This window comes from Sander vitreus, chromosome 10 (genome assembly GCF_031162955.1).
Source record: "Sander vitreus isolate 19-12246 chromosome 10, sanVit1, whole genome shotgun sequence".
NCBI classification, from domain to species: domain Eukaryota; kingdom Metazoa; phylum Chordata; class Actinopteri; order Perciformes; family Percidae; genus Sander; species Sander vitreus.
This window is the reverse complement of record NC_135864.1, coordinates 17,873,526-17,887,674: the sequence shown is the minus strand read 5'-3', so window position 1 is coordinate 17,887,674 and position 14,149 is coordinate 17,873,526. Positions and strand designations below refer to the sequence as shown.

Below are 14,149 nucleotides of genomic sequence, written 5' to 3'. Positions count from 1 at the left end.
GAAAACGAGTGCCGATGAAAAGAAGAGGACATGATTGTATGGGATTATAAATGCTGTCCGATCGAGTAGCGTTTTATGGATGCATATATTTTGTATAGCGTCACTTTCTTTGAAAGCAGCGATGGGCAGTGGAAGGAATAGCGGAACACTCTGTTGGCTGTTCATCCTGTTTTTATCTGACTGGTCTGCTGCTCAGATATCCTACTCGGTTTCCGAGGAGGTGGACAAAGGGACTGTGATAGGGAATCTTGCAAAGGATTTAAATGTCAACGTTCGGGAGCTGCAAACGAGGAATCTGAATATCATGTCTGGGTACAGTAAGAAATATTTCGAGGAGAATTTTAAAACGGGGGATCTTTATGTAAATGAGCGAATAGACCGCGAGGAGATTTGTCCAACCACGATCAAATGCACGCTAAACTTAGAGGCTATACTGAGTAATCCTATGGTACTCCACCGCATTGAGGTGGTAATTGTTGATTTAAATGACAACGCACCTGCCTTCGTCGAGAAGTCATATTTGCTTAATATATCTGAAATTTCCCCTATGGGCGACCACTTCTTGCTTCCACCGGCTCTTGATGCAGATACGGGAAGCAATTCAGTAAAGACTTACAGGCTGAGTTCAAATGAATACTTCTCACTAGATGTACAGAGCGGCGGAGAACAAAGTGTATCCGCTGAATTAGTGCTACTAAAAGCTTTAGATCGTGAAAAACAAGCCGTTATTAAACTAACGCTGACCGCTGTAGATGGTGGAAAGCCACCTAAAACCGGAACCTTACACATACATGTAAATGTGCTGGATGCTAATGATAACACGCCGTCATTTAGTAAAACACTTTACAAGGCACGGGTAAATGAAAACGCGCCAGCTGGATCACTAGTGATTCAACTGAGTGCCACGGATTTAGACGAAGGAGACAACGGGAGGCTCACTTATTCATTTGTCAAGCGTGGAAACTTCAATCCTGCAGATGTGTTTTTCATTAATGCCGAAACTGGGGAGATCACGGTAAAGGGTCATTTGGATTACGAAGCACAGTCAGCATATGAGATTCATGTTCAAGCAACAGACCAAGGGGGTTTGGCTCGAAGTGCAAATGGAAAGCTGCTGGTGGAGCTAGTTGATGCGAACGACAATGTCCCAGAAATTGTGGTGACATCACTCATGAACCCGGTTAAAGAAGATGCTGAAATAGGAAGCGTTGTCGCATTAGTGACGGTGACTGATACAGATGGAGGAAAAAACGGCCAGGCTCGCTGTACACTTATCGGTTCTGCACCTTTTAAGCTAACTTCCAATTATAAAAATTATTACTCTTTAGTTGTAGATGGACCTCTTGATAGAGAAGGATACTCTTTTTATAGTGTCACGATTATGGCTGCTGATGAAGGGACCCCGCCTCTATCCAGCACCAACGTTATTACTGTTCAGGTTTCTGATGTAAACGATAACGCGCCTCGTTTCCTTGAACCCGTGATTAATATTTATGTAAAAGAAAACAGTCCCGTTGGAGCTCGTATCTATACGATAACTGCAGTCGATTCTGACATAAATGAAAACGCGAAAGTAACATACTCATTAGATGGTGATTCCAAAACTATTTCGCTAACTTCAGTTGTAAACATCAACTCAGAGACTGGAGATATAGTCAGCCTGCAGTCTTTTAACTATGAGGAGTTAAAAACGTTTCAGTTTAAAGTTCAGGCCACAGACTCTGGTGTTCCTCCGCTCAGCAGTAACGTGACTGTGAACGTCTGTATTCTAGATGAAAATGACAATAATCCAACAATTCTCGCTCCCTATTCTGAGCACGGCTCCGTCAACAGTGAGAGCATCCCCTATTCTGCTGAAGCGGGATACTTTGTGGCAAAGATCAGGGCTGTAGACGCAGACTCTGGATACAATGCTCTGCTTTCTTATCACCTGCCTGAGCCCAAAGGAAACAACCTCTTCCGGATCGGAACCAGCACCGGAGAAATCAGGACTAAGAGGAGAATGAGTGACAATGACCTGAAAACTCACCCCTTGGTGGTGTTGGTTTCTGATAACGGAGAACCCTCCCTGTCAGCTACTGTGTCTATTGATGTGGTGGTGGTTGAAAGCACAGCTGACATCCAGACTCAGTTCAGACATGTGCCCATAAAGGAGGAGAGCTTCTCTGATTTAAACCTGTATCTGCTGATCGCCATCGTGTCGGTGTCAGTGATCTTTCTGCTGAGTCTCATCAGTTTAATAGCTGTCAGATGCCACAGGACAGACGGCAGTTTCAGCAGGTACAGCGCCCCAATGATCACCACCCACCCTGACGGGAGCTGGTCTTACTCTAAATCTACTCAGCAGTATGACGTGTGTTTCAGCTCAGACACGCTGAAGAGTGACGTAGTGGTTTTCCCCGCACCGTTTCCGCCTGTTGATGCTGAGCTCATCAGTATTAACGGAGGAGACACTTTTACCAGAACTCAGACTTTACCCAGCACAGACAAGGTGAGTTGTTTATAACCCAAGAGTAGTTTGCTAATTGTTAGTGATTTAATTGTATATATGTTTGAGAAAGCAACTCGATACAAAGTATTACTTTAGCCGATATAAATCATCAATCACCTGACAGATTCTTTCCTCTAGAAAATCCATTCACTAGTATGATGCTGGATATTGGGGAGTTTATGTGGGATATTCTTCGAAATAGTTAAAGTGAATAATAGTATTTTAAGCTGAGAAGTAATTGGTTAAGTTCGATCTCTGTCATACTGCTGACCAGCGGGGACGCTGTCCATGGTTCTGAACTCTGCATTGTGTTTTCGCGTGCAAAAAGGCTGCCTTATATTATTTCAACATTAAAAACAGACTATGTATAACTTGTTTAATATGCAGTGCCATGGTAATACACAACAGATATAGTTTTTACTTACACACACTAAAATGCGTTTGGTTGTGAACGAGGTTTTATATAATTTTCCACTGAAATAGATGTATCTACTACTTTGACCTTCTGCACAAATATAGGCTATATTTAAGCATATCCTATTCATGTCTTCATATATTAGCACCAAAATAACTGTTGGTGTCGCTCGAGACCACAATATCCTGTGGCTGCTTTTTTTCCCAGACTCCTCCTCTCCGTACGAAGCATCAGCAGTCCATAGTGCTTTGTTAGAAAACACACAAATGGTCACAAGACAGCGAAGGCTTCGTCTGTTATTTACCTTAAGTGCGGACATGTTTGAAAATGATTATTTCTTTCATTCGGTGGCAGCGATGGGACGTAGAGGACTAACATTCACGGTCTGGATACAAATAATAGCTTTGCTTTGTTTGTGTGATGGGTCTACAGCGCAGCTCTCGTTCTCCGTTTCCGAGGAGGTTGACAAAGGAACAATCGTGGGAAATCTCGCCAAGGATTTACAAATGAATGTTCACGAATTGGAAAAACGGGATGCACGAGTTGTATCTGGGAATTCTCAGAAATATTTCGACATGGATTTAAAAACTGGTGCTCTATATGTTTGCGATAGGATTGATCGTGAAGAGCTCTGTCCAAATACGGCAAAATGTTCCCTAAATATAGAAGCCATTCTGAGCCACCCGATGCATCTGCATCGCATAGAGGTACAGATTATTGATATTAACGATAATGCACCATTTTTTCGTGAAAAGGAGAAGACTTTCAATATTTTGGAATCTTCTTTCACCGGGGAGAGATATTTACTACCAATGGCAAACGACGCAGACACGGGCAGTAACTCGGTAAAGAGCTACAAGCTGAGTCCAAATGAGTATTTCTCACTGGATGTACAGAGCGGCGGACAGCACAGTGAGTCTGCTGAGCTAGTGCTACAGAAATCTTTAGACAGGGAGAAACAGTCTGTCATCCACCTTACTTTAACTGCTCTGGACGGAGGAAAACCTACCCGGTCAGGGACATTAAAAATAGTTGTTAATGTCATAGATGTAAACGACAATGTTCCTGTATTCAGTCAACCTCTGTATAAGGCCCAGGTCACTGAAAATGCACCATTTCAGACATCCATTCTGACTGTAACTGCTACGGATTTTGATGAAGGAATAAACGGTGAGATTATATATTCATTTATTGAGAGAGAACATTTCAATCCTGAAGTTTTGTTCTCAATAAACCCAGACACAGGGGAAATAACTGTAACAGGAAAAGTAGACTATGAAGAGAATACAGCATATGATATCCGTGTACAGGCAAGAGATAAGGGTATGCCTTCTCGAAGCGTGCATGGTAAAGTGTTAGTGGAAGTAACTGATGTTAATGACAATATACCTGAAATCATTATCACCTCTCTTATGAGCCCAGTTAAAGAGGATGCTGAGGTAGGGACAGTGGTCGCCTTGGTGACTGTGGCTGACAAAGATGGGGGTAATAATGGTCTCACTACTGCTACAATTCTCGGGTCGGTGCCTTTTAAACTCAAGCTAAACTACAAAAGTTATTATTCATTAGCAGTCGATGGACCCCTTGACAGAGAGAGTTTTTCTCAATATAATGTCACCATCATAGCTACTGATGAAGGCACTCCACCTCTCTCCATCACCAGTGTTATTCCAGTTTACATTTCTGATGTGAATGACAACGCCCCATTATTCTCAGAATCTGTGATTAATGTATATGTGAATGAGAATAGTGCAGTGGGAGCTACTATCTTTACTATAACGGCGGTTGATCGTGATATAGAAGAAAATGCAAAAGTAACATATTCTTCATTAGATGGCATTTCAAAAACTATTCCGCTAACTTCTGTTGTAAACATTAACTCAGAGACTGGAGATATAGTCAGCCTGCAGTCTTTTAACTATGAAGAGTTAAAAACGTTTCAGTTTAAAGTTCAGGCCACAGACTCTGGTGCTCCTCCGCTCAGCAGCAACGTGACTGTGAACGTTTTAATCCTGGATGAAAATGACAATAATCCAACAATTCTGGCGCCGTATTCTGAGCACGGCTCCGTTAACAGTGAGAGCATCCCCTATTCTGCTGAAGCGGGATACTTTGTGGCAAAGATCAGGGCTGTAGACGCAGACTCTGGATACAATGCTCTGCTTTCTTATCACCTGTCTGAGCCCAAAGGAAACAACCTCTTCCGGATCGGAACCAGCACCGGAGAAATCAGGACTAAGAGGAGAATGAGTGACAATGACCTGAAAACTCACCCCTTGGTGGTGTTGGTTTCTGATAACGGAGAACCCTCCCTGTCAGCTACTGTGTCTATTGATGTGGTGGTGGTTGAAAGCACAGCTGACATCCAGACTCAGTTCAGACATGTGCCCATAAAGGAGGAGAGCTTCTCTGATTTAAACCTGTATCTGCTGATCGCCATCGTGTCGGTGTCAGTGATCTTTCTGCTGAGTCTCATCAGTTTAATAGCTGTCAGATGCCACAGGACAGACGGCAGTTTCAGCAGGTACAGCGCCCCAATGATCACCACCCACCCTGACGGGAGCTGGTCTTACTCTAAATCTACTCAGCAGTATGACGTGTGTTTCAGCTCAGACACGCTGAAGAGTGACGTAGTGGTTTTCCCCGCACCGTTTCCGCCTATAGATGCTGAGCTCATCAGTATTAACGGAGGAGACACTTTTACCAGAACTCAGACTTTACCCAGCACAGACAAGGTAAGGGTGATGGCAAATAAATCACAGGGGATTGTGAGTGATTTAAGGCTTTACTTTTTCACATAATGTGGTTTGATTCCTAAAGCAGGTAACTGTTTAAGGACCACAGTGAAAATACGTCTTAGACTTGTGTTGTCCTTGACAGTAATGTACTTGTGTGTGATCTAATGTACTTCATCTCGTTATGCAAATTTAAGGGGACTCATCTATTGTAAGGCTGACACTTTAAAAATATTATAGTCTTTATTTGTTCTTCTGTGACCTGTTGGTCAGTTACGGGTGCACCGATCCGATATTAAGATAGGACATATTGACAAAATAGCTGGATCGGGGATCGGAAAAATTAACAGATCCACAGGCGATCCAGTTTTGTTAGTTTTTTTCCCTCTGTCGCACGTGTGTCGCATGATGGAAGAATTGAGTGTACAAATAAATAAGAATTCAATACATTACATCTATGTTATTTAGTCTTAGTTAGGAAAGTAATGTTTAGTTAGGAAGGTTTGTGTGCTTTAGTCTCTTCCACATGGTGGAAGGAAGGTATAAGGTGGAAGGTATACAGTGTATTATTAATTCAACCCAGTCTTGCTAGAATGCCATGTATGTTTGTTGCTTTTCCTGTGACTTTAAGACGTTTAAGATGTAATACTTCATCAATTCTTTTCTTGCCTCTGACTTCAAATTTACCACAAGATGTCGCTATCAGCTCAAAGAGTTAAAACACTATCTGTGCGACGGCCCTCCCCTTCCGTTTAATAGAGGTGTTAGTAATTCTTTGTTCATCCTAGCAGTATAGAACATTCTCACTGTATGAAGGGCTCCGATCTGGATCTATCATTAATGGGCAATGGTACCGCTGGAGTGATTTTTTTCGAATTACTTGTTTAGCAGCCTATGGGCAGAATGCAACAAGGAAATATTTTTCGGATGCGGATTTATTTCTTGTTCCATGTATCTCACATATGGAGTCTCGCAGCAGCACAGATTGTGTATTCTGTTACGGAGGAATCGAGCCCGGGTACCACTGTGGGGAATTTGGCGAAAGACTTGCATCTAGATGTACAAGAATTGGAAACTAGGGGTTTTCAGATTTCAGGACCTAATACGAGGTATATCGAAGCAAATGTTAAAACTGGGATACTTTTGGTAAAAGACAGAATAGACCGAGAGGAGCTTTGCTCTCGTAATGTGAAGTGTTCTCTGGAAGTGGAAGCCATTGCGAACTCTCCGCTGAATCTCTATCGCTTTGAGGTTAAAATTTTGGATATTAATGACAATGCACCTGCATTTCGGATACCGGGAATCGTTTTGAACGTGTCCGAGTCAGCATTTCCTGGTGAAAGATTTACATTAGCAAAGGCCTTCGATGCAGATGTCGGCAGTTATTCGGTTAAGGGCTACAAGCTGAGTCAAAATGAACATTTCACCCTGGATGTACAGAATGGTGGAGAGGCGACTATGTCTGCTGAAATGGTGCTGCAGAAAGCCTTAGACCGTGAGAAACAGCCAGTTATCAAACTAACATTGACCGCTGTAGATGGAGGGAAACCTCCTAAATCAGGCACGTTACATATCACAGTTAATGTGCAAGATGTAAATGATAATATTCCGATTTTTGACAAGCCGCTGTACAAAGCCACAGTGCTCGAGAACACGCCGCACGGTGCCACCGTAATTTCTGTGCATGCTCAGGATTTAGATGAGGGTCCTAACGGAGAAATATTGTATTCTTTTATAAATCACGACAGTGATAATGATGTTGACAAATTTGTCATTAATCCAGTAACGGGGGAGATTACGGTAAATGGTGAATTGGATCACGAAAAAAGCAATGCAGTTGAAATACGGGTCCAAGCGAAAGACAAAGGCGCAAGTGCAAGAGCATCTCATTGTAAAGTACTCGTTGAAATCACGGATGTTAATGATAATCCACCAGAAATATCAGTAACATCCTTAGTCAACGTAGTGAGGGAAGACGCACCCCTAGACACAATGGTTGGACTTATAACAGTGAGAGATAACGACTCAAATAAAAATGGCGTTGTTCAGGTTAGACTAGTTGATTCATTGCCGTTTACAATTAAGAACACGTATAAAAATCATTACTCTTTGGTCGTAGACGGAAATCTAGACAGAGAACGAGCTTCTCAATATAATGTGACAATAACAGCGACTGACGAAGGGGTTCCACCTCGTTCCAGTACAAGCGTTATTACAGTCCACGTGTCTGATGTCAATGACAACGCACCTCATTTTAAAGAGCCTGTAATAAACATTTTCGTCAAAGAGAACAGTCCCGTGGGCGCTGTTATCTATACTATGACTGCAGATGATCCGGATGTAGACGAAAATGCAAAAATAACGTTTTCAGTAAACAATAATAATAAAAACAATTTAATAGGATCAGTTATAAACATCAACTCAGAGAGTGGAGATATAGTCAGCCTGCAGTCTTTTAACTACGAGGAGTTAAAAACGTTTCAGTTTAAAGTTCAGGCCACAGACTCTGGTGTTCCTCCGCTCAGCAGCAACGTCACTGTGAACGTTTTAATCCTGGATGAAAATGACAATAATCCAACAATTCTCGCGCCCTATTCTGAGCACGGCTCCGTTGACAGTGAGAGCATCCCCTATTCTGCTGAAGCGGGATACTTTGTGGCAAAGATCAGGGCTGTAGACGCAGACTCTGGATACAATGCACTGCTTTCTTATCACCTGTCTGAGCACAAAGGAAACAACCTCTTCCGGATCGGAACCAGCACCGGAGAAATCAGGACTAAGAGGAGAATGAGTGACAATGACCTGAAAACTCACCCCTTGGTGGTGTTGGTTTCTGATAACGGAGAACCCTCCCTGTCAGCTACTGTGTCTATTGATGTGGTGGTGGTTGAAAGCACAGCTGACATCCAGACTCAGTTCAGACATGTGCCCATAAAGGAGGAGAGCTTCTCTGATTTAAACCTGTATCTGCTGATCGCCATCGTGTCGGTGTCAGTGATCTTTCTGCTGAGTCTCATCAGTTTAATAGCTGTCAGATGCCACAGGACAGACGGCAGTTTCAGCAGGTACAGCGCCCCAATGATCACCACCCACCCTGACGGGAGCTGGTCTTACTCTAAATCTACTCAGCAGTATGACGTGTGTTTCAGCTCAGACACGCTGAAGAGTGACGTAGTGGTTTTCCCCGCACCGTTTCCGCCTGTAGATGCTGAGCTGATCAGTATTAACGGAGGAGACACTTTTACCAGAACTCAGACTTTACCTAACACAGACAAGGTAAGGGTGATGGCACATAAAACACAGGGCTGTGAGTGATTTGAGGCTTTACTTTTTCACATAACGTGGTTTGATTCCTAAAGCAGGTAACTGTTTGACCACAATGAAAATAAGTCTTAGACTTGTGTTGTCCTTGACAATAACGTACTTATGCAAAGACGAGTTGATACACAGTTGATTTTTTTTTTACTTTTGTATACACCGTCTCCTACAGTATCTAAATTATTACCTCTGCTGGTCTGTGGAAGAAATGTTTCCTATTATTTGTTTCAGTACCCTACTTTTTCTTCCTTCCTTGACTGCTTTTGGCATTAGCACTATCCATGGTCCTGAAATCGCGGGAGCCTGTTAGAGCGTCTTTTTCACAACAGCGCGCTTGTTATCCCACAGAGCAAAACAGTGGTGGGTAGTGCTGCCAAAAACTATAATTATATATATTTTTTCATTTAATATCAAAACCTAATAAAGTAAAACTAGGCATAAAAATTACGTATATAATAAAGTATCTACAAAACACAACTTGTGAGTAATGTCATGAAAAGCAACAGTTCAGCATTTCTGGCAGCAACAGAATTCATAAACAACTCTTCATTGTGAAGGTTAAATGAATGAGGATGTGTATTTCAGTTCAGTTTAGTTTCTTCATAAAACAGTTAAGTACACTCCTAAAACATAATAGTTATATGTGAAATGGGCCACCTTGATAAATTATCGGAAGCTTGAGGATAGAGGCCTAGACACTAAACACCAAAGACCGTAAGAACTAACTACCCTCACCCAAACGATTAAATGGTCCCAAGACATTTATTTCCATCAGTGTAAACATATGGCAAGTGGAAATAACAGTACAATTTAAATGGATGTTTGAGTAGAACAGCTAGTTTAGAAGTCCCCAGCCGTTTAGGTTATTCAAGCTTTAACATACTTTAGTAGTAACTGCTGACTTAAGCTCTTTTTGAAAGCAGACACAGAAAAAAATGTTTTTTAGTGTTTAAAATCTCATTCCATACCTGTGGATCTCAGCATACCACACTTCGTACATTTAAGATAACGTTTTTACCCTTTGTAAGATGCTTTTTCCTAGTCGTATTTGTGAGGGAAAGTAAATTGGAATAATGTCACACAGTCATTGAGCATATTTTATTAATAGTAATACTAATAATAATAATTTACATTTATATAGCGCTTTATCATAGACACTCAAAGCAATTCGGGGGGGGATAGATAGATAGATAGATAGATAGATAGATAGATAGATAGATAGATAGATAGATAGATAGATACTTTATCATTGCCATGCAACAGTGGTAATTGTTTTGAAATGGCAAGGTAGCTCATTTCCAGTGCAAAAGAAAAAGAAGCTCAGTTGCCCAGCATATGAAGTAGCCCAACAGTACAATGATTAATGTACCAGTGCAAACAAGTCGAGTTCGGGTTCAGACCAGTGCCTGCAGAGCAATACAGCTCAGTATATGGAAACTAAACTATGGGAATCATAATTATTTTAGAGACCATTTCTGTCAGTTGGCGTCAAAAAGAATGGATTCAAATACTTCCCTTGTAAGCCATCTTGAGATTCAGTACTCACCGTTAGTAGACTTGAAATGTGGTTCCTAAGTTGTAGCTTACTCCCTCGGAGCCACAGGGAGGACAGCAGTTGTTAGCTAGTCAACTTGGATTCACTGCGGTTAGCATGGATTCGAATGGCGACCAATTCCCGGCAAGAAAGGGTACATGTGTATTAAAAACTTACCAAACCACGCATGTATCACCACACTTCTGCAACGTTAATTTCAACGGTGGAAACATTGATTTTTTTTTTAACTCACAGTGGTTGTTGTGAGAAGTTTCTGCCCTGAGAATAGCCCAAGATATGTATGTCCCATTAAAGTTACTAAATGCTCGTATGTTGAAAACCTAAACTGACCGGAGATAAGTTGAACTGCTTCGCAACCGGTCAGGCAAAATAAGTTGATGATATGCGGGTGTTAATGTAACAGAAACGCAGCTTTGTCTCATATTGTCCAAAAGATCCCCAGAATGTCAACAAGACATTTACAACTCATCTTCTTCGGTCACTGGCGATGTGGTGGTCAGCGGTTCTGCGCTCAGTGCTGCCACTGATGGCTTGAAGCTGTATTGCAACCATTGTGATATTAGCTTACGTTAGCTGTCGGCCACAAGTGTGGACATTTTGGACTTCACATGGGGTGTATTGTTTTGCATGAAAATTACCCCAGTCGATCCGAGTAAGTGTTGATTTTGTTACTTTACAAGCGCCTGACATCGAGTTTCTATCGACTGTTGAGGTCACCTGTGATTAACCTTTAGCTAATTACAAACCCTGCTTCTTTTATGTGAATGAGATCATGGCTAGGTTGGAAAACCAGAAGTAAACAGAGCTAGTGACCAGATTTTTGATGACCTTCGATTACTTGGTTTCTTTTTGTGCTTAGTGAAACCAATAAGTAGCCTGAATGTTTCTTGATGGAGGGCTGTATCTATCTATCTATTTCTCTAATATATATAATCACAAGGCAAATCGATTATAAAGAGTTACCACTCTATATTTCTGATTGAGCTTTTCTTTGTATTTTGTTAGAGGCATTTCACATCCACACAGGAGTTTTCTTCAGTTATTCTGGCTCATTATTTTTTTTTTTAGCTCAGGTTGAAATTTGGAGGGGTATGGTGGAAATGTTGTGAGGTCACCAAACTCAGTGCATTCACAGGCCTATTTCACAGCAGCTATTTTGAGTTGTCATAGTAGGAAAAGCACAAGTGTTACTGATAACTTTAACGATTGCTTTGTTCTGTTCAAGTGTCCCTTAAAAGTGTGACAGTGTGAGGCATGCACAATACTAGAACCTTGAACCCGTAGCAGCTAAATGGAATTCAGCTATCACAAATGTGTTATTACCTGTGCTTACTATGTTCATGTCAAAATGTCATCTGTGAAGAAGGCCTATAAGATTGATTTTGGTGTAATTCATCCCACCTCATCACGTACAACAGGAATGTGAGGGTGATGTCAAGCAAGCACAATTTGTCCATGCCCACACTGTTGTAAGAGTTGGTCTAATAAGCAAAATAACCCACCTTTTTGGGTGGATCATGGGTGTGAAGGGTCTATAGCTCTTCAACCTTCTCTAATCTGGAATAATCTACTGTGTTTGTCTGCCTTTGATATTGCTCACTCATATTTTTTTCTATTCCAGTAATTGAATGTGCTTCTCCTGAGATGTTTCCATAAGCTTCTCTTGAGTCACACATTGTCCTTAGTCCTATTCACCATTACAGCTTTTAATTCTCTACTTCTTGTACTTATATTTCTGCATTCTACCCAGAGCAATTGCTTACATACCTTTTTTGTTGTTTAAGTAACATTTCCCTTAAAAATCCACTGCTGTAATATAGGTTTATGTTTTGAAGTGATTATGCTATGCCCCATTGTCTTAATATTATAGCTGTTAGCAACTGCACTTCAAGACCCCAATGCATACTTAATAATGTTATACTTAGTGTGTGATAGTGAATTTCTAGATTAACACCATGAGGAAGTTTCACTTTTAGCCAAGCCATATATTTTACTTTCAATATAAATTAATAGTGAGCCTGGGAAATTATGTGTTCCTTTGATGGTTTTTTTCTGACCCTGCTCTCAAAATGCAACTGCTTAAAACATATTTTTTTTATTAAAATAACGTTCACATCTTCATAATTCCTTTATTTTGTCTTAACCTTGCCTGCTCTATTTCCCCATTTTGTTGCACTGCAATATCAAGACATTCCTTTCAGGCCTATTCCTTTTTCTCTTCCTCCTACTGCTCCATGCTGCCGGATCACTTTCCCCTCCCCCTCTCCTTCACCAGCTCTCCCTGAGAAGGGGAGCAGCTGAGAGAACTAACAGGGAGTTAACGTCCATCTCTGCAGACATGTGTGCCATCAGCCTCAGAGCACTGTAAACATGATCTAATATATTTTCATTAACATCCCTAATGTGTGTAGAGTATAGAGGCAACCTTGATCCGCTCGTGCCCTGTAGGCCTAGGACAGAGGCGCCGCGTGTATTCTGTTTTGGTTGAATTTGTCAATGTTTAAATCTAGCTTTTCATGTACATTTGTGTGGTATTTAATCAGGCCTATTTAATGATGTTGTAATTGCTCCTTACTGCTGGAGTTTGTTCAGATATTCCCGGTGAAGCTCACAGTACATTGTGGTGGTGGATTTATGATGCTTTAGAGTCAGACGATGTGACCTCATTTTAGGGAGTGGCCCAGAACAAACAAGCATGGACTGATCTGTCAAAACTCCGTTCGTGTGGTTGGTTTCGTGTGAAGGAGACTGAAAGCGGGCTTTCTGCGCTCTCAACCAGACTTTACAAATTGCAGGCGATGCGAATGAGCAGTGTGCTCATACTCTTAAATGGGTCAGCATGTGGTTTAAAAATGGCAGCGCGCTACATCCGCCATCTGAATGAACCAGTGTGGTGTTGCCTGCCTCTCTCTCCGATACAGGCTCTGCTATACTGTATGTACAAGCTATACATACTGTGGTTCCTGAAACAATGCCTAGAGCTGTCTCTGCGTAAAATGCGTTCAGTATGTGTTCTGTATGCTGCAGCTCACTGTGAATGTGAGTGAGGGAGAGAGAGAAGGGGGAGGGGCAGGTAATTTTCCGCTACTTGCAGCAGCAGGGCGCTTCAGTACCGATCGAGGTATCAGCTCCGCTCGGCTCAGCTCTCCCTCCTTCTCTGCTCTGCGGCTGGGCGGGGCCGACAACACCTAGTGTCAATCACAGCCAAACCGGTTGGGCGGGGCAAATGACCTGGGTGGATGAGGAGGAGAGGCTTTTATTCATGCAACCATCAAAACATCGTGTATCTGTGTCGATGTGTTGTGTTACAGGATATTTTTATGGAGCTGCAAGACTGTGTTTTTTTCTTCTTCTCCATACGGCAGATATTGCCTGCTGTGTGTTTTGTAGAACTAGCATACTAATAAAATAGACACATTGCACACACAGAGCTATTGGGAGAGCTATAGCTTTTTGGCAGTGTATAAAATGATGACTTTTATGATGGGTGTGTATTCGGTAAAAGCGTCTAACTCTGTCTCTCGGTGCTGCATTAAATTATTGATTCTACAGTACATTATCCTGGTTGAGGCATACAGCTAAGTGGTTCACAGCTCATATATTGTAGTCTTACAGTTATGATGTAGCATTCACCT

General features: G+C 41.7%; 1 protein-coding gene and 1 pseudogene across 3 annotated transcripts in view; both read left to right on the top strand.

The window, feature by feature from the left end:
* The window catches only part of LOC144524408 (protocadherin alpha-C2-like), a 43,020-nt gene that overhangs the window by 3,251 nt on the left and 25,620 nt on the right, over window positions 1–14,149 (top strand). The window contains exon 1 of one of the 3 annotated variants that reach the window (XM_078260642.1): window positions 3,224–5,641. The exons of 1 other annotated variant lie outside the window; for it this stretch is intronic. In XM_078260642.1, the coding sequence (XP_078116768.1) occupies window positions 3,224–5,641 (2,418 nt within the window). Of the gene's footprint in view, window positions 1–3,223; window positions 5,642–6,441; window positions 8,918–14,149 lie in introns of those variants that run through there. One more of the 3 variants, XM_078260643.1, reaches the window with a different exon arrangement.
* LOC144524866 (protocadherin alpha-4 pseudogene) lies at window positions 23–2,506 on the top strand (annotated as a pseudogene).